The 26,725-nt window shown below is 41.0% G+C and overlaps 3 protein-coding genes across 6 annotated transcripts; 2 read left to right on the forward strand and 1 right to left on the reverse strand.

Moving 5' to 3' along the window:
- The first annotated feature begins 4,517 nt into the window (after positions 1-4,517).
- On the forward strand, positions 4,518-9,266 carry LOC128369049 (nuclear autoantigenic sperm protein-like). 2 transcript variants are annotated; one of them, XM_053330004.1, is made up of 14 exons: positions 4,518-4,588; positions 4,725-4,835; positions 5,580-5,660; positions 5,779-5,885; positions 5,983-6,204; positions 6,285-6,376; positions 6,469-6,545; positions 6,637-6,710; positions 7,259-7,447; positions 7,608-7,780; positions 8,424-8,495; positions 8,589-8,681; positions 8,817-8,971; positions 9,107-9,266. In XM_053330004.1, exons 2-14 carry the CDS (start codon positions 4,735-4,737, stop codon positions 9,111-9,113), a joined length of 1,443 nt encoding a protein of 480 aa, XP_053185979.1. In that variant the 5' UTR covers positions 4,518-4,588; positions 4,725-4,734; the 3' UTR covers positions 9,114-9,266. The 2 variants fall into 2 exon arrangements, with proteins under 2 accessions (XP_053185979.1, XP_053185980.1); XM_053330005.1 differs by having other exon boundaries at positions 4,519-4,588; positions 4,730-4,835.
- A 2,517-nt stretch (positions 9,267-11,783) lies between these two features.
- Positions 11,784-23,603, reverse strand: gpbp1l1 (GC-rich promoter binding protein 1-like 1). 2 transcript variants are annotated; one of them, XM_053329368.1, is made up of 12 exons: positions 23,424-23,603; positions 20,451-21,790; positions 19,803-19,917; positions 17,250-17,379; positions 15,005-15,333; positions 14,573-14,648; positions 14,247-14,443; positions 13,994-14,137; positions 13,384-13,539; positions 12,787-12,911; positions 12,581-12,683; positions 11,784-12,430 (listed from the first exon to the last, which is right to left on the reverse strand). In XM_053329368.1, exons 3-12 carry the CDS (start codon positions 19,860-19,862, stop codon positions 12,260-12,262), a joined length of 1,491 nt encoding a protein of 496 aa, XP_053185343.1. In that variant the 5' UTR covers positions 19,863-19,917; positions 20,451-21,790; positions 23,424-23,603; the 3' UTR covers positions 11,784-12,259. The 2 variants fall into 2 exon arrangements, with proteins under 2 accessions (XP_053185343.1, XP_053185344.1); XM_053329369.1 differs by having other exon boundaries at positions 23,314-23,430.
- LOC128368530 (transmembrane protein 69-like) lies at positions 23,422-26,436 on the forward strand. Of its 2 annotated transcripts, none has more exons than XM_053329372.1 (3): positions 23,422-23,483; positions 25,497-25,542; positions 25,630-26,436. In XM_053329372.1, exons 2-3 carry the CDS (start codon positions 25,504-25,506, stop codon positions 26,338-26,340), a joined length of 750 nt encoding a protein of 249 aa, XP_053185347.1. In that variant the 5' UTR covers positions 23,422-23,483; positions 25,497-25,503; the 3' UTR covers positions 26,341-26,436. The 2 variants fall into 2 exon arrangements, with proteins under 2 accessions (XP_053185347.1, XP_053185346.1); XM_053329371.1 differs by lacking the exon at positions 23,422-23,483 and adding an exon at positions 25,146-25,278.
- The last annotated feature ends 289 nt before the right edge of the window (positions 26,437-26,725 follow it).

Below are 26,725 nucleotides of genomic sequence, written 5' to 3' on the forward strand. Positions count from 1 at the left end.
ATTGTAATTGTAAACAGACATTAAACATTTTTCTCTTTATATGCTGCTCCAACCTGCACTCTATTGTGTGCTTATAGTGCTTTATCAGTGACTTATTAGTTACCTCACAATAACCTTCAGGTAGTGATGTCCTAAAGATAAGAGAAGCAAGTTTGTGACTGGAAGGTTGTCAATTAAATTCCTGGACTGACAGGATAAGTCTTTCTCTGGAAAGTGAAAAAGCAGTGCTTGCCCCTCCCAGGGGCCCCTGTCGTTACCACTAATGAGGTGCCCTTGAGCAAGGCCCTTAATGCTGCTCAGTGGCCGTCAGATCAGACTGGTTGTCCTGGGCAGCTTCGTGGTGTAAATGTGTGTACATTGTGAATGTGATCAGGGAGTTCCTGTAACAGAAAAGCTTACTCTCAGTGACACTTCCCTGAATAAATAAAGATTACAATAAAACAAACTTTCCGACTCAGGCTATAAATTACTGGCAGCACCAGGTCACCGGCATGGGGGCATATCCTTGGTGTTGTATGGCTCTTTGGACGTCTAAATGATACGTTTTAAAGGGGGATTTTGTATTTTTCACCCAGAATTCCTTCATTTAATCCATATTCATTTCGTATGCCAAGTTCCTTGGTGTCATAGCCCCACTTCAACCAGACAGACCATGGACTAAAAGGTTCAGATTTAGCCCTGAAAAAGACTTACATTGTGAAATCAGTTGCCCATGATGCACTGAAGCTACAAAACTGAAAATCATTGAAAAAAATGCAACATATGATTCAAAAGATACAAAAGAGAATACATATTCACATGCTTTGAGAGGGAACTAGGAGAAATGCTAATGGAAGAGGAAGTTCCCAAAAACAGATCAAAACAATACCACCAGCACACACATCTATCATTTTTGAACTTCTTAATAACCAAAACAAAATCAATATACTTCATATATTTGAATAAAAGACAGTGAACACTTCATGAGAAAATCAATATTATAGAAGTTCTCTAAGACATCTGAATATGCCAGCCAATTTCCTCCATGTTTCCTGCAATGTCACTAACAAGAAAACTATTATGGATTTACAGTCAGACACACCGTGCGAGTCATGAACTGTTGCAACACTTTGTACTTATCCTGTGGACACCAGAAGGCATTTTAAGTCTCATTTCCTCCTCACTGTGGCTGCCTTTCATTCACTCCAATAACTGACACTTTACTACCTGTTCTGTGAGTTATTGTATATTGTAGTATTTTTAGTATTAAGGAGCAACATGACATCTGATTTCCTTGATGTAACTCTTATTAAACGTAGTGGACCTGCAGGCTGTATTCTGCTGATTGGATATGTCATACACTCGTCTTTAATGATTGTCTGTATGGTTGTGAAGTCACACTGAGAGGTGCTACTCTACAGGACAGTTGTTAAGAGTGTGTCAAATTAATATAATTTCTGACCCTTTTCTTATTCCTCTCTATTCCCAAGTGTCATAATGTATTAGGACATAGTTTAACATTGATTTTAAAATGTTATCTGCCTTTTTGTAATTGCATGATACACTGTTCCCAATGTTTCATGAACCAGGGTGTCTGTTTTTTGGAAAAAGTGTTGATCCCTAACAACTGACCTTGTCTAGCAAGTCTAACCAGTCTAACTTTTTACTTTCCAAGCCTATCATACTGTGTACATGACATGAAGCCTTGTCCGTGATAACTAATACACACCCACAACAAATAGTTTGGCAGGAGTTTCACATTAAACTTATTTATGGTGAATCTCATCAACATAAAAAAACAGTTGTGACTCTAATGCCAAAATGCCTCACTACAAAAGTACAGTTTTTGCCAAAGCTCTGTGCGTGGAGATGCTGACAGGTAGGCATTTTTATATCTCTGGAAATTAGAGAGTATGTTTCTCAAACCATCATTTAAGTGAAAAAACCTGTTCTGTTTTTCTCTGAGATGATTAGTTCAGCAGGCTGTTATCTGCTCAAACAGCCCCTCCACCGTGCCTCCTTTGTCCAGTGTCACCAAGTGATGTCTTTGCATGCAGTTGCCATGGGCACCGCATCAATGGCCAGATAAGAGGGGGACACACAATAACCTCCTGTTAGAAGCGCCGCAGTGGGCTATAGTGATCAAACGCTCCCCCGTGTTCATCTCCTGTCTCACAATATGCCCATAATTGGTGCATCTGCTCCACCGCTGTTTGAAGAGCACTCATTTCCGTCATTGTGCTTACTCTCATCCCCACAAAAATGTATAAAAAACAAATGTTTGAACAGAGCTGGTGGTGGATTGAAAGATGGCTGTACAGTGGCACCCTTGATCTAATATTTGAGAACAAATTCTGTGTCTTCCTCTTTGAGTAACTTGAGCATTGAATGTTTGTAGTATCACTTCTCATCTCACTCTCAGCAAAAAAGCTGTTTCCTAAATATCAAACTATTCCTTTAAAGGTAGAAATACACTGTTATCCTCTACAACAGTGAATGAAAACATACAGGCACTACAATGTTGGCTTCACTTAAAATAAATTCACCCAGACTGTTTCCATTCACGTAGATGCTGCAATACCTCAGTGTGTGTGAATGAACTGGATGAGCTGTATTGTGTGGTTGTGTGTAGATTTCGCTGAGAAATTATAGCTGCTGAAGCTGCGTCTCTAATGATGACAGTCTGAGGGGGTTGAGAAGGATTGTCTCAGTGTGAAGCTGATTGGATGCCAGGTCCAGACTTGTCTTTAAGAGGCAGCGACACAGTGGAGTCAGCAGGAGGAGCTCAGAGGGGAGCCTCACAATCACTGTCCCTCACAGCAGGACGTGACAGCATGTACGTATTCTGCATGCACGCACGCACACAGGCACGCACACAGGCACACACACACACACACACACACACACACACACACACACACACACACACACACTTAGTTCTGTTTCCATCCCTTCAGAGGACATTACATTGACTTAAAGTCATTTCTGAAGATTTATCCTAATCTTGACCACCACAAGCCTAATCCAAACCCTTACCCAAACCAAACATTCACCCTAAAATTAATGATTTATGTTAAGGCAACTTGCTTTTTGTCCCCATAAGAGAAGCGAGTCCCCACAAACATGACTGTGTAAACAGATTTATGTCCCCACCACACACACACACACACACACACACACACACACACACACACACACACACACACACACACACACAGACGTACACTAATTTCCTGGAGACTTATCATAATCCTAACCATAATCACTACTTGCCAAACACTAACCCTAACCCCACATCATCTTTTTTCCTAATTGGGGACATGGTCGTTGTCCACAGCTGGGACAAGCTTTCCCCATTTAACTGGTTTGAAAGTCGGAAAATTAATTTAAAGTCCACAAACGTAGCTTATGTCAGACCACACACACACACACGCACACACACACACACACACTTATTGTTATACTGAACAGCTTTCATGAAACAGCTATGTTACATCAAAGTTATAGAGACCCAAAATGTTCAATATTAAATGAATATCATAAATATCAATAGTAAATAGGACATCTAGTCATCAAAATACATATAACCCTGAAATAGTTCAGAAGATTTTAAAACTCTGTTCATTCATATTCAATATAATTTCATCCTCACTCTGTAGACGATAAGAGTCTACTGCAAGTCATTCTTATTTAATTCCATTACTTCCCCAAAGAGCCTTTTTTATATTTTTTATTTTTATTTAATTGCAGTCTTCTTCATTTTTAATTTAATAAAGCAGCCCAAAACAGCAACAGCCAATAAGTGACTGTGCCCTTTTAGTCACGACTGATGGACAAAAAATAAAAAATAGCAATAACAATATGAAACTATGAACTGAAAATGTAATAATAATAAATTTACAGTTCATAATAAGGTGATATGATAGAATCCATTATATCACAATGCTTACATTATACTGTACATTTATTCATTTATTCATCATCATCATCATCACCTTCTTCTTCATCATTTTATTTATTTAAAATCTTTTTAAAAATAGGAATGAGGGATAAACTTTTCACTGGTGCTGAGGTACAGACACAATAAACACAGACACAATTAAAATAAATATAGAATAAAATAATTATTAAAAATAGTTAATTATTATCATTATTAATAATAATAATAAACATAAACTTTTTTTTAAAAAGAGGAATACATGGCTAATATCATGACTATATCAGTTAAAAACAAGGCCAAATTAACAATGCAAAAAAGTGAGTAAATCAATCAATCAATAAAAAATAAGAACAATTAAAATAATTACATTTTGGAATTGACTCACTAGTGTACTTTAAGTAGTTGGATCCATGTTTCATAATTAATTTGATCATGAGTATATTGATTTATCTCATGATTTATCTGTATGTACTGAATGATTGATTATTATTCATGATGCTCTGTGCCTTTAAGAGTTCTCCCGCGCTGCTTTACGAACACGGAAATGGACCGGAAGAGACAGGAATATTTCGCGCCAAATTGAAACAGAGCAGTAAGTCTGAGCAGCTGCAGACCAGACTTGACCTCCACACACCACTTCACTTCTCCGTCCTTATCCTCTTTGTCAAGGTATGTAATTAGCTCATATTGTCTACGTGTTTTTTTGACTTGCACTGAATAAGACTCACACGCTGGATCTGTGCGGTGTTTTTATTTATTTATTTATTTGTTATAAAGTTGAGTTGAAACTTTTCTCTGTGTCCAGTTCAGCCACCATGGAAGAAGCCAACAAGCTGATCGGCGCCGGTAAGAAGCACCTAGTGATGGGGAAAGCTGTGGAGGCAGTGAGCGCCCTGCAGGAGGCCTGCGGCATGCTGTGAGTTAACTACCACACAAAAGACTTCAACCCCGTCTGTCCCCACAGACACTGACTTAACACTCAACTTCAGTGCTTTGAAAAGGAACACATTGTAGGTCGTATTAAATGAAACCGAGGCTGACACCTGCGAGAGTAAAATGACTGTATAGACTACAGTAAAAGTGTTATATTCTGCTTGTTAGCAAACATGAGGCTCACACACAGTTTGCAGTTGCAGGCTGATTTCTCACAGGTGTGTAAATGAATGTAGGTTAATATATGACTTTAGGAAAGGGGAAACACATTGATGTAACTAGAGCTGTTGATAGGTGCTACAAGTTAATAGTTTTGATCATGTTTTAATGTTTTTAAGGCAAAAATACCAAATATTTGAGGTTGCACAGCATTTGAAACACATTGCTGTGTTTTGCATGACTATAAATAAGTTTTTAGATTGGTGACCACAGCAACAAGACACTTAAAGATGTCACTGTGAGCTTTAAGAAATTATAACTGACATTTTTGACACTTTAATGACAATAATTGATCAACAAAACACTTATGGATATGAAAAACATGTTGCGGGCACATTCAGAGGATATAGTATGAATATTATGGAGGAGTCATGAAAATATGAAAGTGACTTCACAGGAACAATGTGTGTGTGTATAGATGTATGTCATAACCGTCACACACTAAGTTATTTGTAATAGTGGTTTTTAACCTCTTTTATCTCAACAAGCTCTACTCTTTTGTTTCCAGAGCTAAGAAGTACGGAGACACAGCTGATGAGTGTGGAGAGGCGTTGTTCTGGTGTGGTAAAGCGCTGTTGGAATTGGCACGGTAATTAATTTTTTCTTCTTCACGCCAGTCTTGTTTCATAAAAATATGAAATCTACAGTATCTACCTTTAGTGTGGGATCATTTTAGGTTGTTGGTTGAACTGATCCTGTTGTTGTAGGATGGAGAACTCTGTCCTTGGCAATGCTCTGGAGGGAGTGCCTGAGGGCGAGGATGAAGAAAAACCTCCAAAAGACTCCAATGTTGAAAGCACAGAAAGTGTTGATGGTGAGGACATAGTGGGGTTTTTTGTGCTATTATATATTAAGTAACACTAGTAGCATGAATATTAAGTCCTAACTGTTACTATCAAACATCTCAACAGAGAAGACCAGAGACGAGCTGAGGGTCCAGGTGTACGACGCCATGGCGGAGAAGAAAAACGAAGACGCAGAAAATAAGGGCGATGCGGAGAAGACGGAGGCCGGTGATGAACAGAAAACAAAAAAGGAGGATGGAGATGAAAGCAAATCTGATGAAAATAAGGAAAACAAAGAGGCTGAGAAGGAAGAGCAGGCAGCAGATAAGCCAGAGGAAGAAGCTGAAGGTGACTTTCCTTCTCTCTCTTGATTGGCTGTAATTGCACGTTGCCCTGTTCATCTCAACAAGTGTTTGGTTTTTTTTTAGATGGTGAGGAAGATGGCGAGGAAGAGGAGGACGATGCAGAGGTGGAGGGTGAAGCAGAAGGACAAGGCGAAGGAGACGATGCTGCTGAAAAGGTACGTGACCGATCTGCATAATTAAACAGCGGGAAGGTCGGCAGGTGCCTGGTTTTAAACTGGTTTTAAACTGGTCTTTGACTGGTTTTCAGGACAGTGACGATGAGGAGGTGGACAACCTGCAACTGGCCTGGGAGATGCTGGAAGTGGCTAAAGTCATCTACAAGAGGTAACTGAAAGCACCGGCTGTGAAGATCTGAGTTCAGTAATCAGAGCTACAGCTTCCACAATAACACATTCTTTTCCCTTTTTTTAATAAGGAAAGAGGCGAAGGAGGATCAGCTGATGGCAGCCCAGACTCACCTCAAACTGGGTGAAGTTTCAGCTGAATCAGGTACTATTCAATCACTGAATAACATTTTTCTACACTCTAGCCGAGTTCGCATGACAGTTAACACTCAGTCTGTTTGTGTGGAGGGTTCATTCATGCTTGTAAATGGCTGTGTCCTGTTTACGGTATTGAAATGCAAATATTTGTGGGGTTGGAAGCAGCTTGAGATGGCTCATTCTTGTAGAGCTGAAATGTATATTAAATTAGTATTTGGATAACTGATTGACTTTTTCTTCCCTTTTGATACATGATTTAACCATTCAATGGTTCCAGCCATCACATGTGAGAATTTGCAGTTTTCCATCTGTTTTTTAATATGACCCAAAACAACAACTCTACTCTGGGAAATCTTAATTGGTATTACAGGGATGTACAATAAGTAGTTGTAAGGATAATCAACAGTTCAATTGATGAAAAATAATCCTTGGTAATTTTATTGGGACTATGCTGCAATTTTCTGCAAAAAACAAAACGGGCATGTTTTTGGAAAAAAAAAAAACCCAAACCGGATTAAATGACCCTGTATATTTAAATCACTGTTTCTCTTTCAGGAAACTACACACAAGCTCTGGAGGATTTCCAGGAGTGTCTGAAGCTGCAGCTGAAACACCTGGACTCAGACAGCCGCCTGCTCGCAGAGACTCATTACCAGCTGGGTCTGACTTACAGCATGAACCAGCAGTACAGCCAGGCCATCGAGGAGCTCAACAGCTCCATCTCCGTCATCAATAGCAGGCTGGGTAAGCCAGGTGTAGCCAGGTGTAGCTCACTCTAGCGTGTGCACACACACACATACTGTACTAAACACACATTGTGTTTAGTTCATGGCTGAAGTGTTTTTTTATTTCAGGTTGAATCATTGCAGTGTTTGCTCACTAACATGTCTGCTGTGTCTGACAGAGAAACTTCAGGGGCTGATGGACAAGGCCGAGGGTCCGGAGGCTCTGCCAGATGAGAGGAAGGAGATGGAGGAGCTAAAGGCTCTGCTGCCAGAGATCAAGGAGAAGGTTGAGGATGCCACAGAAGGCCTGAAAACAGCTGGCACCGACACTGAGGCTATGAAGGGTGTACTGGTGAGCGAGGGGGGGGGCTGGGTAGATTTCAATAATCTCAATAGTTTACTCTGTAGTGAGATGTTAAGACGTGTAAAGGATCAGTTTGCACTTTCACTGATGTATGCAGAACAGTCACATCTATCAAATGTGAAGCTGCACAGTGGGGTTTTTTTTTTTTTTTTTTTTTAGTTGAAAGTGGTGAACACGCTGTGGGCGCAAATCTGCACCGAGCAAACAGATTTTTATTGGTTAGTTTATTTATGGGTTGCTGCTGTGCCCTCGTCAGCCTCCACCTTTTTACACCAAGGTGTCAACCACAGCTGGCATCAGGTTTGGTGTAAGAGTTGAGCATGTATCAGATGACGGTTGAACACAGACTGTCGGTGTAGACATATTTTACCCAATGCACTCTTGACCCCGTTTAAAAACCCAAAAGCACAAGTTCATCTCCTCACATCACAAACACAGGTCTAGTTTCACACATCAGTACTAAACCACAAGTTTCATTTCAGTGTCTGGCAACACAGTCACTCTTTTAAGTGATCATAAAGGTCATTTCAATCTCAATAACAGTCCCATTTCAGCACTGCATATGTCATATCAGGGTGTGCAAAAGTCAACTTGTATGAAAGCTTAATTTGATCTCTTATTTTAATGTCAGGATGGAGGCTCCACTTCCTCTGCATTCCCCACTCCAACTGTACAGAGTGTGAGCACTTCCTCATCTTCAAAGGTTAGTTTTTAGTGAAGATATGAAAACATGAAGTGGTGCAATATTATGGATATATTGTCAGTTTTTTCACTCTTCTCATTATTTCCCTCCCAGACTAACGGCACATCAACCAATGAGGTCAGCTCTACTAATGCACCCGCCCCCAAAGCTCCAGTCTCAGACATCTCCCACCTGGTCAGAAAGAAGGTGAGGGAGGGGGCTGAGAGTTTGAACAGTGGATGCAATGACACAACTCTTGTATATTCATAGATTATAATGTATCGATGTCATCTCCAGCAGTCTCATTAGTGTGTGTGTGTGTGTGTGTGTGTGTGTGTTCAGAGGAAACCAGAGGAGAGTCCAGTGAAGGAGGGCGCGGTCAAGAAGGTGAAGCAGGACGACGCTAAGACCAACGGAGCGGACCAGCCTCACACTAACGGCGTTCACAAAGCCAACGGGGACACTAACGGACACGCCAATGGTATGGAGGTGGAGAGGTAAGAGAAGCAGCCCACTGAGGTCATGAAGCTTTTAAGTTAGGGTGTTATACGGGGTTGGACTACATCTGAAATGCCAGGTGGATGTTTTCCTGCTGCTGTGGGTCTAACCAAAAATCTTCTTTTCTCTTTCAGTAAGTGAAGCGGGTTTTTAAGCCACGAAGAAGAGCTCCACCAACCTGCAATGCTCTTAACCGCTACACTAGTGTACTGTTGTAAATATGTTTTTCTATGCCTGTTGTTGTATTAGTGTTTGCACATATGTAGCCTATAAAATAAAGTTCAATAAAGAATATTGTTTCATAAAGCTTTGTTGGGTCAAAGTTTGTAAAACTGGGTCAGCAGTGAAAAGTGAAAGATTTCTACTAAAAGAACTTGGTGGGTATTCATACTTGTGTTATAGTGGCTATAAGGACATGGTGTATATCTGGGATGTCAAACATGTGGCCCGCTGAGGGGTCTGATCCAGCCCACTTTCCTTATTCCTTCCTTCCTTATATCTTCCCTTCCTTCTTTCCTTCCATCTGTCCTTTCTTCCTTCCTTCTTTCCTTCCATCTGTCCTCTCTTCCTTCCTTATTTCCTTCCATCTGTCCTTTCTTCCTTCCTTCTTTCATGTCTTCTTTTTCTTCCTTCCGTCTTTCATTCCTGTCTCCTCTTTCTTCTCCTCTTTTACCTTTTCTTCCTTCCATCTGTCCTTTCTTCCTTCCTTCTTTCCTTCCATCTGTCCTTTCTTCCTTCCTTCTTTCCTTGCATCTGTCCTTTCTTCCTTCCATCTGTCCTTTCTTCCTTCCTTCTTTCCTTGCATCTGTCCTTTCTTCCTTCCATCTGTCCTTTCTTCCTTCCTTCTTTCATGTCTTTTTCTTCCTTCTGTCTTTCATTCCTGTCTCCTCTTTCTTCTCCTCCTTCTTTACCTTTTCTTCCTTCCATCTGTCCTTTCTTCCTTCCTTCTTTCCTTCCATCTGTCCTTTCTTCCTTCCTTCTTTCATGTCTTTTTCTTCCTTCTGTCTTTCATTCCTGCCTCCTCTTTCTTCTCCTCCTTCTTTACCTTCCTCCCTTCCTTCCATCCATCTTTTTAATGATCTGGCCCACATGAGATTAAATTGGGCAGTATGTGGCCCTTGAATGAAAATGAGTTGGGTTAGGGTTGTAATGCTGTATATAATATAAAAGTTGATAGGCAGTCATACACTAGTGACAAACACATCTGTCATTGCTCACAAACTATAGGTTTAACAGAACTGGGACTGGAGGGGACTTTTCCATAGATGGTTTCTCTATCTGGGACTTAACATTCCAACTTTTACTAATACTAGCTGTGTTTAAAATGTTTATCACATAGAAACCCAATTAAAACACTTCAACACTAAAACTGTATTTGAATCTCCATTGTCTGTTAATCCATCCTCATTTGAAGAGCACTATGAATGCAGGTGGAACTGACATTACAGGTTTGTGCCAAATTGTGTTGACATCCACATTATTTTCAAACACTTTTGTGAAAAGTCGTTGGTACAAGGAAGCAAATATTCCAGTTCCAGTGTCCCACAGTTACACAGCATTCTGAAGGATCACCAAGCATGAATAATCAAATCATTTAAGCACAAATGAAAGACAACAGTAATAAGGAGGGAGGGTCAGGGGGTTACTCTTAAGTTTTACTCAGTTTTCAAACACTAATTATTCATTGAATGGACTGGGGGGCTGATGTGATAGTGTTTTTCATCTATACTGAACATAGATGATGATTCCCAGTCTGGAAAAAAGGCTGGAGGGTCTTTCTAATAAACCCTGAAATAACAACCTGTTGAAGAAATTTAAAGTTCAGACTATTTGAGGTGGGTTCAGACTCTGACAGGTGTTCACTTCATCTGGCTGATTAAACCTCTCAAGACTTCTTGTGCCCATTTCAACTGAACCATCTGTAGTTTTCTTTTGAATACATATGGCAGCGATCTCAGCACCACTCTGCCCCACGCCAACCTGACGGGTCTAATGAGCCGAGATAACTACCAGTTAATACTACTCTGCTCATCAGGGCCCCTGTATTGTGGATTCTGGTTCACTGGGACACCTAAATGGAATGAAGCCATCGTTAGCTGTTAATAATTTCACCTGTGCTGCTGTTTACGGTGAAAAATATCGTTTTTCAAAAATGAAAGGAGCCTTTTAAGTTAGTTTACATGTTTTAGTCAAAGACTATAGTTTCATGTAAGTACTCTGAGATGATAACTGAATCAAAGCTTTTATCTGAAAGCCTGAACATTTAGAAATCTGACCACTAAAAAATCAGCATGTTGAATTGTGCTTCCCTTTACAACATATTAGCAATTTTACTTTCCCCACTTCTTTTTTCACTTTCATTACCTCTGCAGAAATATAATGACCATATCCATAAAAAAACAAACTGCTAAGTCAATGGCAGCTATCAAGAAATCATACATCTTAATAATTTGGATGTCAGAGAATCTTCAGACACAAATGTGTTTTCTTTAAATGAAGGCTTTGGCTTCTCTACAGAACGCTTTTTAAGCTATATATATTTTCATATACATTTACTCTGAAACTATTTAAAAATGGTCCATTCAGCACAAATATTTTTGTAGAAAAAGCGACTTTGGGAGTTCTTGGCACAAGACGACATACTTGCTCAACAGCCATCCAGTAAGAACAGCAGCTTTTTTTCAGTACATACACACTACTACTCCAGCTGACAGGAATTCAGTGCATGTGGGATCAATGTGAACTGATTTACAGAAAGTCGAGCCCACGTGGACTCAAACACCACAGTAGCCAGATTCATATTGAAACATATCAGCTTGTCAGGAACCAATTTTTATTAATATCATTAATAATGTGTCATCAGCATCATCAATGAAATGAGTTAGTCTGTTTAAAGCAGAATCAAGTGTGCATTCATTGCCCTTCTTTTCTTGATGAACACTTCAGTTCCACAAAGCGAGGAAGAAAAAAGGAAGAAGGGGAGGAGGAGGAAGAGTAGGAGGGGGGGCGGGGGGTCAAAGAGGGGCAGGGACTGCAGTGAAGGAGGAAACGCAGGGAAAACGACGTCTGGCGGAGCAGGAATCTCCCCCTTCACTGGGATATGATTGGTTTTTCCCTTGTGCAAGAACAACAACAAAAAAAATCAAAACAAAAAGAAATTCAAAATGGTGCTCTAAAAACAAAGATGAGAGGAAGAGGGGAGATTGCTTGCTGGGATGTGGTGTTGGCTGTTGTGTGTTGTTTTTTTTTCTCTTTCTTTTTTTTTTTGTTTGTTCCGTAAAGCCACGTTAGGATTTGATGCAGTCGTCATCGTCAGAGGTCTGGCTGCTGCTACTGGTTTCGGACTCGGAGCCCTCCTCGACGTGCGCCTCCGCCACACTCCTCCAGGGGGTGAAGTGGAGGGTCACACCCCGCGCCCTCGGGAGAACCCCATTCCTCTGCATGCCATTCCTCTTCAGCTGGTCGGAGGACAGAGACTATTAGATCGTCAAAGAGATACCACTTTGTTCTTTTCTCAATTTTAAAATCAGGGAAAAAATATATTGTACATGACAAACCAAAACTAGAATTTAAAAGGTGAGATGTGGGATGTTTCTCTGAGAGCTCACCTGTTCAGTTTTAGTCTGGAACTCTCTCAGCTCGTCCTCTGTCAGAGGCAGGAAGTTATCATCGTTTTCTGGGTGCTCCTGCCAGCCCATGGCCTTCAGCAACCTGCACATTACAGTGACAAACAGTCACTTTCTGTTTGGCTGACCCTGTGTGTGTGTGTGTGTGTGTGTGTGGGTATTAAGTTCTGTGCCAAGTGTTGTCCTACCTGTGCTCTGCCTCCAAGGAGCTGGACAAGTGTTCAGTGTCTGAGTCACTGAGGGAGTAGGAGAGACCATTCTCATGGCAGACTTCTTCGCTGTAGGCTTTGGGCTCTGGGGTGCTGCTTTCACCCTGAGAGAAATTCACATGGCGACAAAACACACTTCAAAAATGCTGTATTGTTGAAATAGTAATTAAGAACCACATTATCACAACTTCCCCTCATAGTATGTCTCTCTCCCCAAATTTCCTGCCTGAATCTATATCAACCGTCACTATCAAATGATGAAAACCTCCTTAAGAATGTAATTTCAAAAGATACCTTGACATTATCATGATGTAATGTAACATTTGGTAAAACTGTGATTTAAAACTAAAACTAACTAAAACAAACAGAGAATTTGTGTGCAGATTAAGAAAAAAAAAGTGTTGCTACATTGTTAAATTCAAAAACTGACTTCTACATAAAGAGAATTCACATTAAAGCATTGCCTCCTAAAAATAGAATTTTCTTCTGTATACCATGATGACAGACACCTGCTCTGTCTTGTGTTACGGTTCTTTTTTTTTTTTTTGAAAGTGAACCTCGGTGAAAGTTGCCCACCTCTCCTGATGTTCCTGGGCTGCTGCTTGTTGTCAGCTCTCCTGTGCCCTCGTCCTTCAGAGCTCGCAGGAACTCGCTCTTACGGTCTGGACCGCGGCGCATCAGTTTCAGCCTCGACGGGGCGATGTCTATGGGAGGAGTCGTGCTGGAAGGGTGCTGCGGAAGTGACGCCAAAGAGGGACGAGAGAACGGGTGGGGGCAAGAAGAGGTGGATGATGTTGAGTGCACTCATTTGTCACAATTAGTCAGCAATAGATTCACCTTTTTGCTGCGTTCTGTCTTGTGATGTTTTGAAATGTAAAGCCTTTAACAGCAGATATCAAAAACACAAATAATACACTGAACAGACGACCGAACACATGCTGTTGTAGGAGAAAACTTCATGTACACATGTGAGTGAGAATTTCAGTCACCAACCACACTCACACATACAGTAATGACTATGTTTAGATAAAACCTGTAATTTTCTTGCACAGGGATAGGCTAGCTTCATGTCCAGCATGTAGTGACACTGCTTGCTGTGCAGATTTACGTGTTAGCAGGAAGTCTGACTTAAAAAAAACTTCTCTTTTTGGGTTTATAGAAATCCTAAATTCCCCTTTGTCCTCACCTCTTTCGGGGTATTGTGCTGTGGCGCACTGACTGGGGTGCTGGGTTTGGCTGTAGAGACGGGGCTGGTGAAAACTGAATCTCGGCCTGGCATGTGGAGGCCAGACTTGGTGATCTCTCTACCACCGGGTTTCCACTGGGTGCTCTTTAAGAGGACAGATAATGTGCATTTGTCAGAAAAAGGAAAGACTGCTTTCCGTCACAGCCCAGCACACCGAAGGAAAAACATAAATCCACATCACAGCCAGTCTTACTTTGGTGGGGGCCACAGCAGGCTTTGGGACCAGGTTCTTGTAGACGCTGGAGCCTGCGATGGGAGCTTTGCTGCCGTTGGTGGGCAGGGTGCTCGCGCTGGCGAACCCCGCGGAGAAGGCTGTGCTGGGGTCTTCCTTCGAAACCTTCTTGATGACCAGCATTTTGGACACCATCTGTTTGCCACTAGGGGGGTTTTCTGGAATATAATCACAACAGTCATTGTGTTAATGCTACCGCGGGTGAGGAGGACACTGCACTGTCGAGTCCTTTTAACTCAAGAATTATTAAAGTGAACTACAGCCTAATGTGGACTGAGAGCTCTTACCCCACACTCCAGCATGGGGAGCCACTGCTCTCATCTGAGTCCCAGGCTTTCCAGTTGTTTCAGGGTTGAGGGAAGGCTAAAAAAGAAGACAAAACATTCATATTTTGTAGTCTCAAGCCATGTTAAAATGCAAGAATCTGAGCATTGGTGACTGATAGGAAGCAGGAAACTCTTATGAAGCATAACACTTAACATTTTATTTTAGATGGAGATAATAGAAAATGCAAAGTGTAAGTGACAACAGCTCTGATATCAGAGGTGTTAATAATTGCTATACTCCTAAATAGAAAGTCAGTATTGATAGCCAGGCTGTATTCTGAGCTTTCTTTATTTGAAAGCTTAGATTGCTTTGTCACTGACTCAAGTTATCTTATCTTTCAGTGGAGCTGTGTCATTCAAGAACTATGTCAAGGTCTACGGCCAGCTACTCACAAAGTCCTCTTCCACAAACTTCAGCTTGTCGTCCTTGCCATCTTTGCGTTCCTCGTTGGGGAACTTGTCCTGGTACGAGGTGCCCTTGCGGGGATGGAAGTTACCATTGCGCTGCCGGTGCCCCCCCTGCCTGTCCCTGTCGCTCCCTCCCCGTTTGGGGTGGCGTCCCTGGTGGTGGTGGCCATCCTGGGCACCCCGCAGAGCTCCGTGCCAGCTGGGTGTTTCTTTCCAACATGAGCCGCCTGCCAGCCCACCATGTCCTCCTTTGGCCACCCCCGAGTCCACAGAGTCATGCCTCAGAAGCAGAGAGGGCTGCTGCCATCCATCACCTCCAGGAAGCAAAAACATAGAACTACTATTAAATTATGCTTTGGTGAGTGGTTTCACTAATAACCTTCTGGAACAACAGCTGAATTGCTTCAGTCTCTGCTGACCAAAGCAAATCAAAGCAAATTAATAATTCTGTTATCAGATTGTCTCATGAATGATGATGATGATGATGTCTTTGTTAGCATTTTAACATGTGCTTATCTGCGGCCTGGTTGGTCAACTGGACTAATGTTGAGACACACAACACAGACACGCCAATAAGGAAACACGCGGCAGGTGTGAAACAAAAGAAGGATGAAACAGTAACTTAACTTTACCATTCATTGGTCTAAACCTGTAAAATATATATGTATGTATTTTATTTATTTATTGACACTTCTATGCCCCCAAATTTTATGTCTTGATAATGAGACGCTTGTGTTTTAGTTTGGGAAATGTTTTGAGTTCATTTAATTTAACAAGGACTGAACTATTGTCTGAATGGATGAATTTCACTATCATTTTACTTAACATGAAGACATTATACAGACATGCTGCTGCACACTGAGAAAGGCGGGCGTTGAGCTACTGCAGTACAACAGCAGACAGAGAGGAAACCTGCAGACTACAGGAGTTAAAACCAGGTTTAATGCTGGATATTCACAAAACAGCCACATCACTGACTAACGGTCAAAAAGCCACCAGGAAACCAAAACAACTACTGTGAACAGATCAGGGAAACACCTCACTGCTGATGACCTACAATGAAGGTAACCACAACTACACTTGCAGCAAGAGTGTGAGACGTTTCAGGAGAGTCTAAATATAATATAACCAAATATTACTGCAAGCCTGTTGAACTGAACTTTGCCACTGCACCTGAAAGCATCGTGGTGGTACACCCAAAGGGCCGCATATGTAAACATGAGCAGAGCAGCGCTGTCAAAGTGCAGTGAGGAGTGTACAGATCTGCACACTGGGGGAAAATAAGTAATATTGACATAATCTCGACATGAGGACACTTAAAACAGAAGGTGTACAAAATCACTACCACCTCCGTCATTGCCTTGCAGAACAAGTGGCCTCATACCAGGGCTGCTACTAACAATAATCTTCATTATCAACTATTTCCCAGATTAACTGATAAATGCTTTTGTCTATAAAAAGGCAGAAATAGTGAAAATGCCTATTATAATACCTCAGAGCGTCATAGTGACATCTTCTAATATCTTGTTTGATCTCATCAACAGCCTGCAGTCTGACATTTAGCTCACTATCATGTATGACACAGAAACTTCAAGTCCACACATTCACAAAGCTACAACCAGCAAAATGAGCACTTATTTAATTATCAAAAGAATTGCCCATTTATTTTCTGTTGATCAATTAATTTTTAAATCAGATAATTGTTGCAGCTCTACCTCATACATCCTTACACACTACAGTGCCTTACATCCAATTTTCTGTCAGTTAACGTTTCCTGCTTGCCGTCATTGCAGACTCCAAAAGTGACTTCCACTGGATCGTTTTACTTTATTAGATTAAACTACATCCTGAAACCTTAATAAAGGCTACGCCCTCGATTTGACAGAAAACATGACACTCCACCTTCAAAGTTTAGTGAGTTAGGATGAAAAAGTGTGGAAAAACTTGAATGAAACTAAATGACATTCAGCAGCAGACGTTAACTACATGCCCACACAAGTGTTTTCAATCATGCTGTCTGATTAGAGCTCATCTCCCTTAAAACAGACGCTTCACACCATCATCATTCTTATTCAACCACGTATTTTAGTGACCCAGTTTCCAACATCTCTCCATCCAGCTTCCACCTGACTTCAGGTCTAATAAACTAGAGTAAAGCCTCTCAGATGTGTCTCTCTCCACAGTTTAAACCTGCAGTGACAGTAACAGGGAGATTGATCCACATGGTTACCTGCTGGAGCGCGCAGGGAGCCGTTGTTGAAGAAGCCATCGGATGAGTTGTGGCGGCGGCGGCTCACAGCGGTTCTGCCGTCTCTGTGGTGGTGGGGCTCACCTTGTTTTTCAAGGTTGGCAGCAGGGGACTGGAAGAGGAGGAGGAGACGAAGAAGAAGAGGGTGTTAAAAAAGAGGAAGTGAGAAATAAAATAAAAAAAGAAGCCTAGACTGTGATAGAGCATCTCATCCAGAGTGAACTGACGACACGAAAGAGAAATTACCTTTGAACTGTTTTTCAGATTCTCTTTTTTTTTTTCTACCTTATCTTTGTTGTTGTGAAGAAACTAATAGCTGAGATCTCAATTCCTCTCTCGCCTCAGAAAACTTCAATAACTCACAGTAAAAAAAGGTCAACATGAGGATGTATTCTTAAGGAAATAAAGTCAAAAACAGATCTTAGAATTTTTTATCATAAGAAATGTTACTGTCGTGGTGGAGTCAGGAAGATCAGAAACACAGCATGCATAATTCTTAGTCGTATAATCTGAAATCACTGCACTGACACAGCTGTGGGTTTAGTAGCGTCGACTGCTCAAGTCCGTCTCAGTCACATCCTTGTCATGAGGTTCAAAGATCAAATCTGACTGTGTCCTTCAGTCTTTTATGACTTCTTTAAGACACCACAACAATATCAGAGAGAATAAACCGAGACTGAAGGAGAGTGTGTGCGCTGATCCCTGAAGACGAACGACACAGGGGGTGTGTAGACGTGTGTCAACAGGACAGTGACTGTGCACTTGTTTCTCTGTCTTGACTCTTGATTTCGCAGACAGCCTGCACTCAGCTGGACGGCCTCCTGACTCACAGATTACCCTGAGCTCTGAGCGGGAGCCAACACACTCACAACCTCACTCAGCTGGACCGTCAGACAGTTAGACATGTTTTTTTTTGTTTTTTGTTTTTTTTTAAATAAGGAAGGACAGCATCGATCCAATTTGTTTACTTAACATCTGACTAGCTCAATCTGCAAATTCGCCCCCCAAATTTCACTATCAAGAGGCTATATTTCCAGCTTTCATTCATTATTTAATCTGAATTAAGTGCAGGAGATGCAGCTTGATATCAGACCTTAAATCAAGTCCAGCACTTGAAATAGCTCCTGTGTTGCTGTCCTCACACGTTTCTCTCAAATACCCCAAACTGGAAAAACAACCGAGCCAATCACAGCTTTTGTAGGTTAAATAAAGTCAGTAACATCATCAAGCTGTGTCAAACAGATCGGGATATCTGAATATTGGAATACTCAGAGACAACAATTTTATTACTGCTCTCATTTCTTGTGATATTTAAACTGCACAAACAACAAATTAAATATGTCTATAATCTCACTATTTTCTAACAGAAGTAGGTTTATCGTGCAGTGTTCACAGTCACAGCCATTTTCACAACATTTCAGCTACAGTTATAATCCTGCTTGGTTGGACGTTTCTATTTTAAAAAACACTTAACATTGAAGATCGCTTGCAAATGTAAACCAGTCAGCACAGTCAGCCTGTTATCTCCTGTCTGCAAAATAAATAAATGCAACAGTCAAAATCTTTAACGGATCTAACGGATCTTGCTAATTGGTTCCTGGTTTGTTTTTGTTGGTTGTGTCCACGATGTAACACTAATAATGCTCTTTGAGATGCCAAAAAAGGGAAAAAATTGACGCGGTTGAGGAACTCTCACTGAACAGTCAGCCAATTACTTTTCTACATCTTTCAGACAGCTAACAGAGTTGCAACGTCAACTAAAAAAAGTGATGTCAGAGAGGCCAGGTATGTCAGTCGCTACTGATGTCAAATTCTCACAACAGAAAATAAAACTGGCTAAAAAACAGACCGATGAAACGGTAGCAAAGAAAGCAGAAATGTCCATTTAAATTCAGCTACAGCAGCTAGTTCACTTCAAACACTGTCACGCAGCGTTTGGCGAGGCAATGCTTAAGCTTAGTCATAATAAACAAAATCTCTAATGACATAGCGTGATATCAACCTACCCAGAACACCAGAAAAAAAGCCTCTCCAGAAATATGATTCTTCACTGAATCACTGCAAAGTCAACAAACCTCCAGTTGGCTGCAATTTTGTTCAACCTCCACCAAGTAACAGTAAATGTTTTCCCAATTTTAAATAATACTGCAGGTTATCTAACTGTATATACGACTAATTAAATAATGCCTTGATGCAATCATTAGAAAAACACCTCCATGAAATCTCCAACCAATATCTGAGTTGTCATTGATGGTAAAATTATTACTTTCTTCTGTCATCAGTCTTTTTCAATAAGGGTACATAATGTCTAGGTGACCCTCTGCTGAACCGTGTACTGACTGCACTTTCAGTCCCCGAGGGTGACTCGTCACTGGGAACACACACACACACAGGTGTGCAGACACACACACACAAAGTGTTAGTGCAGTGACTCTGACTGTCACACTCAAGCTCCATCTCTTTCACCCACCATTGTTTCCTGTGATCAGCTCACACACTCCGTCACATACATACTGTTCATGTGCACACACACACCTTGGCAGGCTGGGGTGTGGAGAAGTTAAGCCAGGCAGGGACAAAGTCATGCTGCGCCATTTAGGTCCAGTGTTTCCGGTCAGTGGATCGAGGCATCAAACCTCATGGCCAGGATCTAACAGAAGAAACAGACAGACATTTTTAATATTCTGCAATTTTAAGCACGGCAACGTCAATCTGTGACATTTAAACTCACTTCCATGCCCATCTATCTTTAATTTTATGTCATCTTCAAAGTGGCTTCAGTTATTTAGAAATTCATTGTATAAAAGGTCCCCCGCAATGCAAGCCAAAAAGAGTCCTATTCTTAGCAGAAAACAACAAAGCTGGACTTGCTGCAGCTGTGCCTGTAAAGCTGATAACTGCTTGACAGGCTGCATGGAAGATATCATGTGCAGCACAATAAGTACATTAACATACATGTGGCTTTATATGGCTCATAATGGAGTTATGTTCTCATAATTTAAGCACATGAGATACAGCACAGTCTTAAAAAGGAATGCTTAATAGGATTTTTTAAACACTTTCTTATTTGGTGGAAATGTTGACAAACTTGCGAGTCATTAACAGAAATTAATTTCATGGGTATTGAGTACATCCATGCATGGTGGTCCAAGCCAAGTCAGTCAGGTGAAGCGCAATCATTACCCCAGAGTCTGTGGCTCTGAAGTCCTCTGCCTCCTCTCTCGGTCCGGCTGGGCTCAGTTCCTCAGGCCTGATGGCACTGATCACAGAGTGCGTGCACTGACAGACAGGGAGCGGCCCCCTCTCCACCTCTGCCAGGACAGCACAGCCCCTTTCCCCAGAGGCAGATCCCTTCGTCCAGGGTGAAACACTGGGAGATGGGTCAAAAGGTCGCAGGAATGATCTGGAATGGTGATCCAGAAAACTGGCCAAGCAGGAAGTGGATTCTGAAGCAGAGGCAAAGTGGTCTACGAGGGAAAGGTTTTTCCTTCTTGAATCCTGTGCAGCTCCTGAGCCGATCACCTTGCAAGTGCTACTGTTTCTAGTCCAGGCCGATTGAACTCTTCACCAATTTATTTGAAGCATTTGCTCTACTGTCAGGAGTAAGACTTGAAACCTGACTTTGTTGATTGGCAAACTGAATTGATCTGACAGGTGATTAGTCCCAAACGTGAGGAAGAGCCAGGTTGTCTTATTATCAATAAGAGGAAGCGGCCTGTGAAACAAGTCTGCCCTGAAACATGGACAGCAGTTTGTGTAGCAGTTCCACTTTGACACCAGATGGGGAGAGAAGAAACAGCTGTTGTCCTGCCACACTGTGTGCCAGTTTGTTTTAGCGTCGCCTTTTACCGAATCATCTTAAGATCTACTGAAGCGCATGCAGGAAAGAAAAATGAATTCAGAGACAGTCTTTTGTTGGCAATGGAGGTCACTGAAAACCACTGCTCAACTCATTAAACTGGTGAAAAAGACTGTCTGAGTTTGAAGAAAATAATGCTCAAAGATTCAAAGTCACATGACAATGAAGGAAGTAAAACCCTATGTTACATCGCTGTCATTTTCAGTTTTGGTTAGTGAAATAGAGTTGCCGCTGGATGATACATTATAATGCCGTTTGTAGTTTTCTATGTTTTGCCTTCACATTTGTAAAATGCCCATTTAATTATTGGTGGTTTTCTGATTGACACAGAAGTATGGAACAGCTCTGATTTCATAGATATGCACGCCCAAAAATCTCAACAAAAACCTCCCATAACTTGAACGGTCTTCGTGTCATATGAAGCACAAAAGTCCTTAGAGAACAATTAATATTTCCCAAATCAAGAAATCCTCCAGGTAACTCAATAACCTTCTTCTTCTCAGGCAAAAGAAGCAGAGTTGGAAAACAGCATGTGTCCAAGAGTTGTGAAGTGGGTCTTTCCTCTCCTTTTAGAATGGAGTTACTTTTCACACACGAAGCTTCAGTGCAGATTTCTGTGTTCTTGCTGGTGGTTCACAGGGATCTGCACAGGAACAGACTGGACCTGCATGAACCAAAAAAAAAACAATGTGAGCATTAATTAATTCCTCTCAAAGCTCCAGGTTACAAAAATACACCTACGCTCAGTTTCAAGTTTAATAGGTGCACCTGCTTAAAATTCATGCAGTGTAATACGTAATATACAACCTGTAATAAACACTTCCTTTATGAAAGTTACAATCTGTTTGTTGAAATAGTTTTTCAAACTTGCTCGTCTAGCTTTACGGTACAGTAGGGGACTGAAGTTTGTGGGGCTTACTTTGTTTCTAATATTTGGTTTCATCTAAATTAGGTGGACCAAAATATACACCTTCCAAAATTACCATAGTGTAATCAACACCTCACCAACACAGTTTCAATAGAAAGTGAAAATGGTATGAAGATAGGACTTGTTAAAGAACAGTTATATCAGATTGTGTTAGTTTTAGATAGGTGGACCAGGTAACCTTACTAAACAAAGTTGCTCAACTTAATTCAACATATAGCTGCAAATAGCAAAAAGAATATGCCAGACATTATAAAAGGTGTTATCATGACACTCATCCTCTGAAAAAGCTTATTAAAGCCAAAAATAACTTCATATTCAAGACACAATCCACCCATGAAACCAAACTGCTCTCGACACATGAAATACATTTTGAGAGGTATGAGACGAAAATCATGACTCAGGCATCTCAGAATCGTTTCATGCTGAAAGCTGGCTCTTTGATAAAATGTGTTGGCTTTTGGTAAATGAAATATTTATAACAGTGCAAAAATAACTTGTACCTTTTCTCCCTCACTTTCTCCCTGACTGCTGCGCATCTAAACAGGCCTGGCAGTGCGTGTTAAATGAAACAGAGGATGCAATCTGGCACAGTCAGTCTTCAATCCTACACCTTAACCAAACATGCCATATAATACAGCTTAACACCTAAACAAAAATTAACCCTTTACGCACAGAGCCGGAGAGACCACGGACCCGCTAACGTAGTCCCACTCAACTATTACGTAACAGCTCGACATCAATGGGTTTAGACATTTACGTTCAGTGTGAAACCACGCTGATAATTAAATAACACAGCAAAAATACTGCTGAGTTTGGAGAGTAGCCAGTTATTATTATTACGCACTACGGGAAACCCCATGTGTCCACAAACACTGCAGCGGACCAATTCAATACACAGCACACACGTTTTGCCAAGCTAACTAGCTGACTAATGTTATGAATTAAAGAGCACTGACATACTTTAAGGTGTTTTTAACTAGTCGACGCCAATCACCAACTAATGACGCTAGCCTACATGTCTTAACTCTGCTGCTAGCTAACTCTTATTAGTTAACTAAGGTTAACGTTAGCAACTGTTAGCTAATAGCTGGCGTTACCTAGCCTGTTATCTGTCTCCCCCCGACGAGTGCAAGGTTTGTTTCAGAATAATTAGCACGGCTAGAGGGTTTAGCTCAGTTTAAACGCGTTTAACATGCCCTCGGTTGCTAAAAGTTTATATTTAAGCAGCTGTCACGAACATACAATAGAGGTAAACAGACCTGGCTTCGTTGGAACAACACAGTTTCAAAATGGCTCCCTTAGCAGCGGCGGCACACATTCATCAGCTCTGCTAAGTGCTAACGAGGCTAACAGTGTCTGGACTACATACCGTGATTCTGCTCTGGAGCCAGGCAGCCGCACACGAAGAGTCATTCAAAGGTGTATAAAGGTGAATAAACTCTGCAGAGACTAACCAGAGTACACTTTCTCGCAGCTAAGTTACAAAGCTCCAGTAAAACGGCTGTTGGTGTTTTTTTATGTTTTGTTTTCTTTCTTTTTTTTTAAACAGCTTTATTGAAACGTTGAAACGTACAACAAGTTTACAGCGCCGTGTGTCCACAGTCTCTCACACACACACACACACACATACACATACACGTACACACGAGGGAGACTGAGGGTTGTAAACTAAAAAAAAGTAGCCTACACCTGTGCAATCTAATTCAGTCCAATATAACACCTGTTATAAACTCTACATTTATGAAGTTTATATATTTTCGGTTTTTGTTGACATTGTCAAGAGGGTGATAATTAAATGCATTATATTGAATGGTGTTCCTAATATTTTGTCCACTCCATTAACATACACGAGAAAGGCAAAATATTAGGAAAACCAGTCAATATATAATGCACCCTAGTACGCCACCACCACTTTGTGTGAGCTCTGTATATAAAGTAAGAAGATCACCTTTTTGACAATGCCAACAAAAATGGGAAACGTATAAACTTTTTTTAAAACTAAAATTTAAAGCAGAGCGGTTGTATTGGCTTGAGTTTGATTGCACAGGTGTAGACTGTACAACTTTTTTTGTTTGTACATTGAAATATAGAACAAATATAATGTTTGATATGGACAGTCAGCTCTGAAAAGTTTGCCCTTTTTTGGTTAAGAATCGTAAATCAATAAATATAAAATTTGATCAAAGTAGTAGTCAGATTAAGTAAATGGAATTCGGAGCATATATTCCTTTCATATTCAAACATTTTTCCAAAGTAATAAAAAAGTGAGGGTAGATAAAATCAGCAATACATCGTGACAGTTTACTCCACCGTTGTTTTGAATGTGGGAATAACCTAAATTAAAGCACCAGCGTTTCTCTGACTAAAGGTTTTATTCACAAATGTAATCAGTGTCTGTTATTGATTCATTGGATAAAACTAACCACTGGAAAGAATATTGGACTTTCTTAGTTTTTCCCAACAAATATCTCCAACAAATGTGGACCAGTGCGATATGACAGGTGGTGTACTTATGATGTCTTGTTGAAAGAGTTGATAGATTGCATAATTTTTAGTTTTACTCATATTTTGATTATGCTGCGTTCAAGATCTAGCGTCATATGCAACTTCAGTCGTTTTCAAAAGCAACGTACCACCCTGTCTAGATTAAATAAAATGGTCATATATATATATAATTATAGCACATTAGTTATGAGTAATGCTCAACATATTTTAAGAACACAGCGTCACCAGCACGTTTTGTTGTGAATTTGTCATTTTAAACGTTTTTAATAACATTGACATCGACAGCCAAACCAGTCGATAACAGAGGCAGTGTCGTTCATTGGTCGTGTCTAGACGGTAAACTCTTTTTGGCGAAACTCTCGCGATACTTGTGCATGATCCATTATTGGGTGCGTTGTTTGTTGTTGTACAAAATAACTATGTTTTATGATATTAAAACGCTGTGGTTTAGTTAAGTTTAGGCACAAATGACTCTGGGTTAGAAGTAGGGACAGTAATGGGTTGGGTTAAAACACTCACTCTCGCGAGATCTTTCGCCAATCTAGGGTTACGACCAGGAGTATTAGGAGACAGGGATTGAATCAAACACCGATAGAATAGCAGCCAACAAACGACCTCTAGATTAGCCGCTTAACGCGAACTTTGTGACTAATGGTTGGTTGTATGTTTTTCTGCCTGCAGTGGCCTCTGCAAACAGCTGAATGACCAACTTTTAAAGGGTAACCTTTAAATAACTGCAACATATGTGGTTAATGGGTTGTTACTTCAGTATAACTCATACCAGGTTGCATGCTAGATGTTGTTAGCGCCAGCGTTCAGCCCAGTTTGTTTTAACATTATGGTCATATCATGGTAGTTCTCCATTAAGCAAAAGCATGAAATAATGATACTGTATGTGATTTGGAGAAACTCTGATTCATGGTGTGTCTTTTTTCAGATTGAAAATGATTGGATTTGCATTGAGAAGAGGCATCATTTCTGGGGTATGTTTAAGAGAAAATGATCACTAAGGAATACACTGAATGTCCCAACAGATAATAATAATTTATTTCTCTGCTCTATGTCCATAGCTTCCAGTATGGAGATGTCTTCAGCAGCACACAACCAGAGCACCAAACTACACAACACATGCTCGGCTGCTGTTTCACTCCCAAGCCTCTTCAGTGTTAATGCCATCCAGACTAGCTTCCTCCAAAAAGCTGCTGAGCATCAGGCCCATCAGCTGGCCTGCCTCACGTCTCTGCCACAGGGATTCACAAGGCATTTCCAAGAGAGGAGACACCAAGGATGGATTCAGTTTGAGGGCCCTCACCCAGGCTCCTAAACCTGCCCTTTACCTTGGTTTCAGTGGGCTCATCCCCTTCCTGTCTGCTCCTCTCTTGATGGCTGCGACACAGTCCTTCTACCCTGAAGTGGCATATGCTCAACTGGTGTACGGAGCCTCTATAGTCTCCTTCCTTGGAGGTGCCCGCTGGGGGTTTGCCATCCCTGACGGCAGTCCTGCTCGACCTGACTGGATGAACCTGGGCAACAGTGTGGTGCCGTCACTCCTGGCCTGGCTGGCACTGCTTTGCAAGGACAATTTTACAGAAGGAGCCATGGTAGTTATCATGGGACTGGGTCTTTCTCTTCACTATGATCTGACTCTGCTGCCTGGCTACCCGGCCTGGTTCAAAGCCATGAGAACTATCCTCACTCTGGTCGCCACCTTCTCACTGGTGGCTACACTGACACTAAAGAAATTCTGTGCTGAGAAGAAGATCAAAGAGCTTCAGAACTGATCCAAGAGGACAGTTTGTACTTTGAGCCACATGGACTTAATAAAAAATGTACAGTGAACAGAGGATGTGCATTAAGTCTGGTTTGTTCTTACAGTAGATACACTCTGTAGCAGTCATTTTGTTACTTATAAAATAGCATTAATATCTCAAGAGACAAATGTTACATGTACAAACAGGTCATATCAGCTAGGAAGTTGATAAAAAAGTTTAGTAAAATTGCAAAATGGGCACAGAAATGTCTAACTCAAAAGGATCTAGATTAGAATATCCTAATGTGACCAAAAGCAGGCTTTGAAATGAAGGAAACATTTATCAGAGATGAATAATTCTTTGATGAATAAAGTGCAGAAGTATCCATCTTGATGTGTTTGAACAGATTATTAAA

This window comes from Scomber japonicus, chromosome 12 (assembly GCF_027409825.1).
Source record: "Scomber japonicus isolate fScoJap1 chromosome 12, fScoJap1.pri, whole genome shotgun sequence".
Classification (NCBI taxonomy): Eukaryota; Metazoa; Chordata; class Actinopteri; order Scombriformes; family Scombridae; genus Scomber; species Scomber japonicus.

Bases quoted from the DNA above. Each gene is read 5' to 3' on its own strand.
- LOC128369049 (XM_053330004.1), top strand. From the start codon at position 4,735: ATGGAAGAAGCCAACAAGCTGATCGGCGCCGGTAAGAAGCACCTAGTG. The intron at 6,711-7,258 runs GTACTATTCAAT...TTTCTCTTTCAG, and splicing joins TGAAGTTTCAGCTGAATCAG to GAAACTACACACAAGCTCTG. The intron at 8,496-8,588 runs GTTAGTTTTTAG...TTTCCCTCCCAG, and splicing joins GCACTTCCTCATCTTCAAAG to ACTAACGGCACATCAACCAA.
- gpbp1l1 (XM_053329368.1), bottom strand. From the start codon at position 19,862: ATGGCGCAGCATGACTTTGTCCCTGCCTGGCTTAACTTCTCCACACCC. The intron at 14,649-15,004 runs GTGAGTAGCTGG...CTTCTTTTTTAG, and splicing joins AGTTTGTGGAAGAGGACTTT to CCTTCCCTCAACCCTGAAAC. The intron at 13,540-13,993 runs GTGAGGACAAAG...TCACTTCCGCAG, and splicing joins AGCACAATACCCCGAAAGAG to CACCCTTCCAGCACGACTCC.
- LOC128368530 (XM_053329372.1), top strand. From the start codon at position 25,504: ATGATTGGATTTGCATTGAGAAGAGGCATCATTTCTGGG. The intron at 25,543-25,629 runs GTATGTTTAAGA...CTATGTCCATAG, and splicing joins GAAGAGGCATCATTTCTGGG to CTTCCAGTATGGAGATGTCT.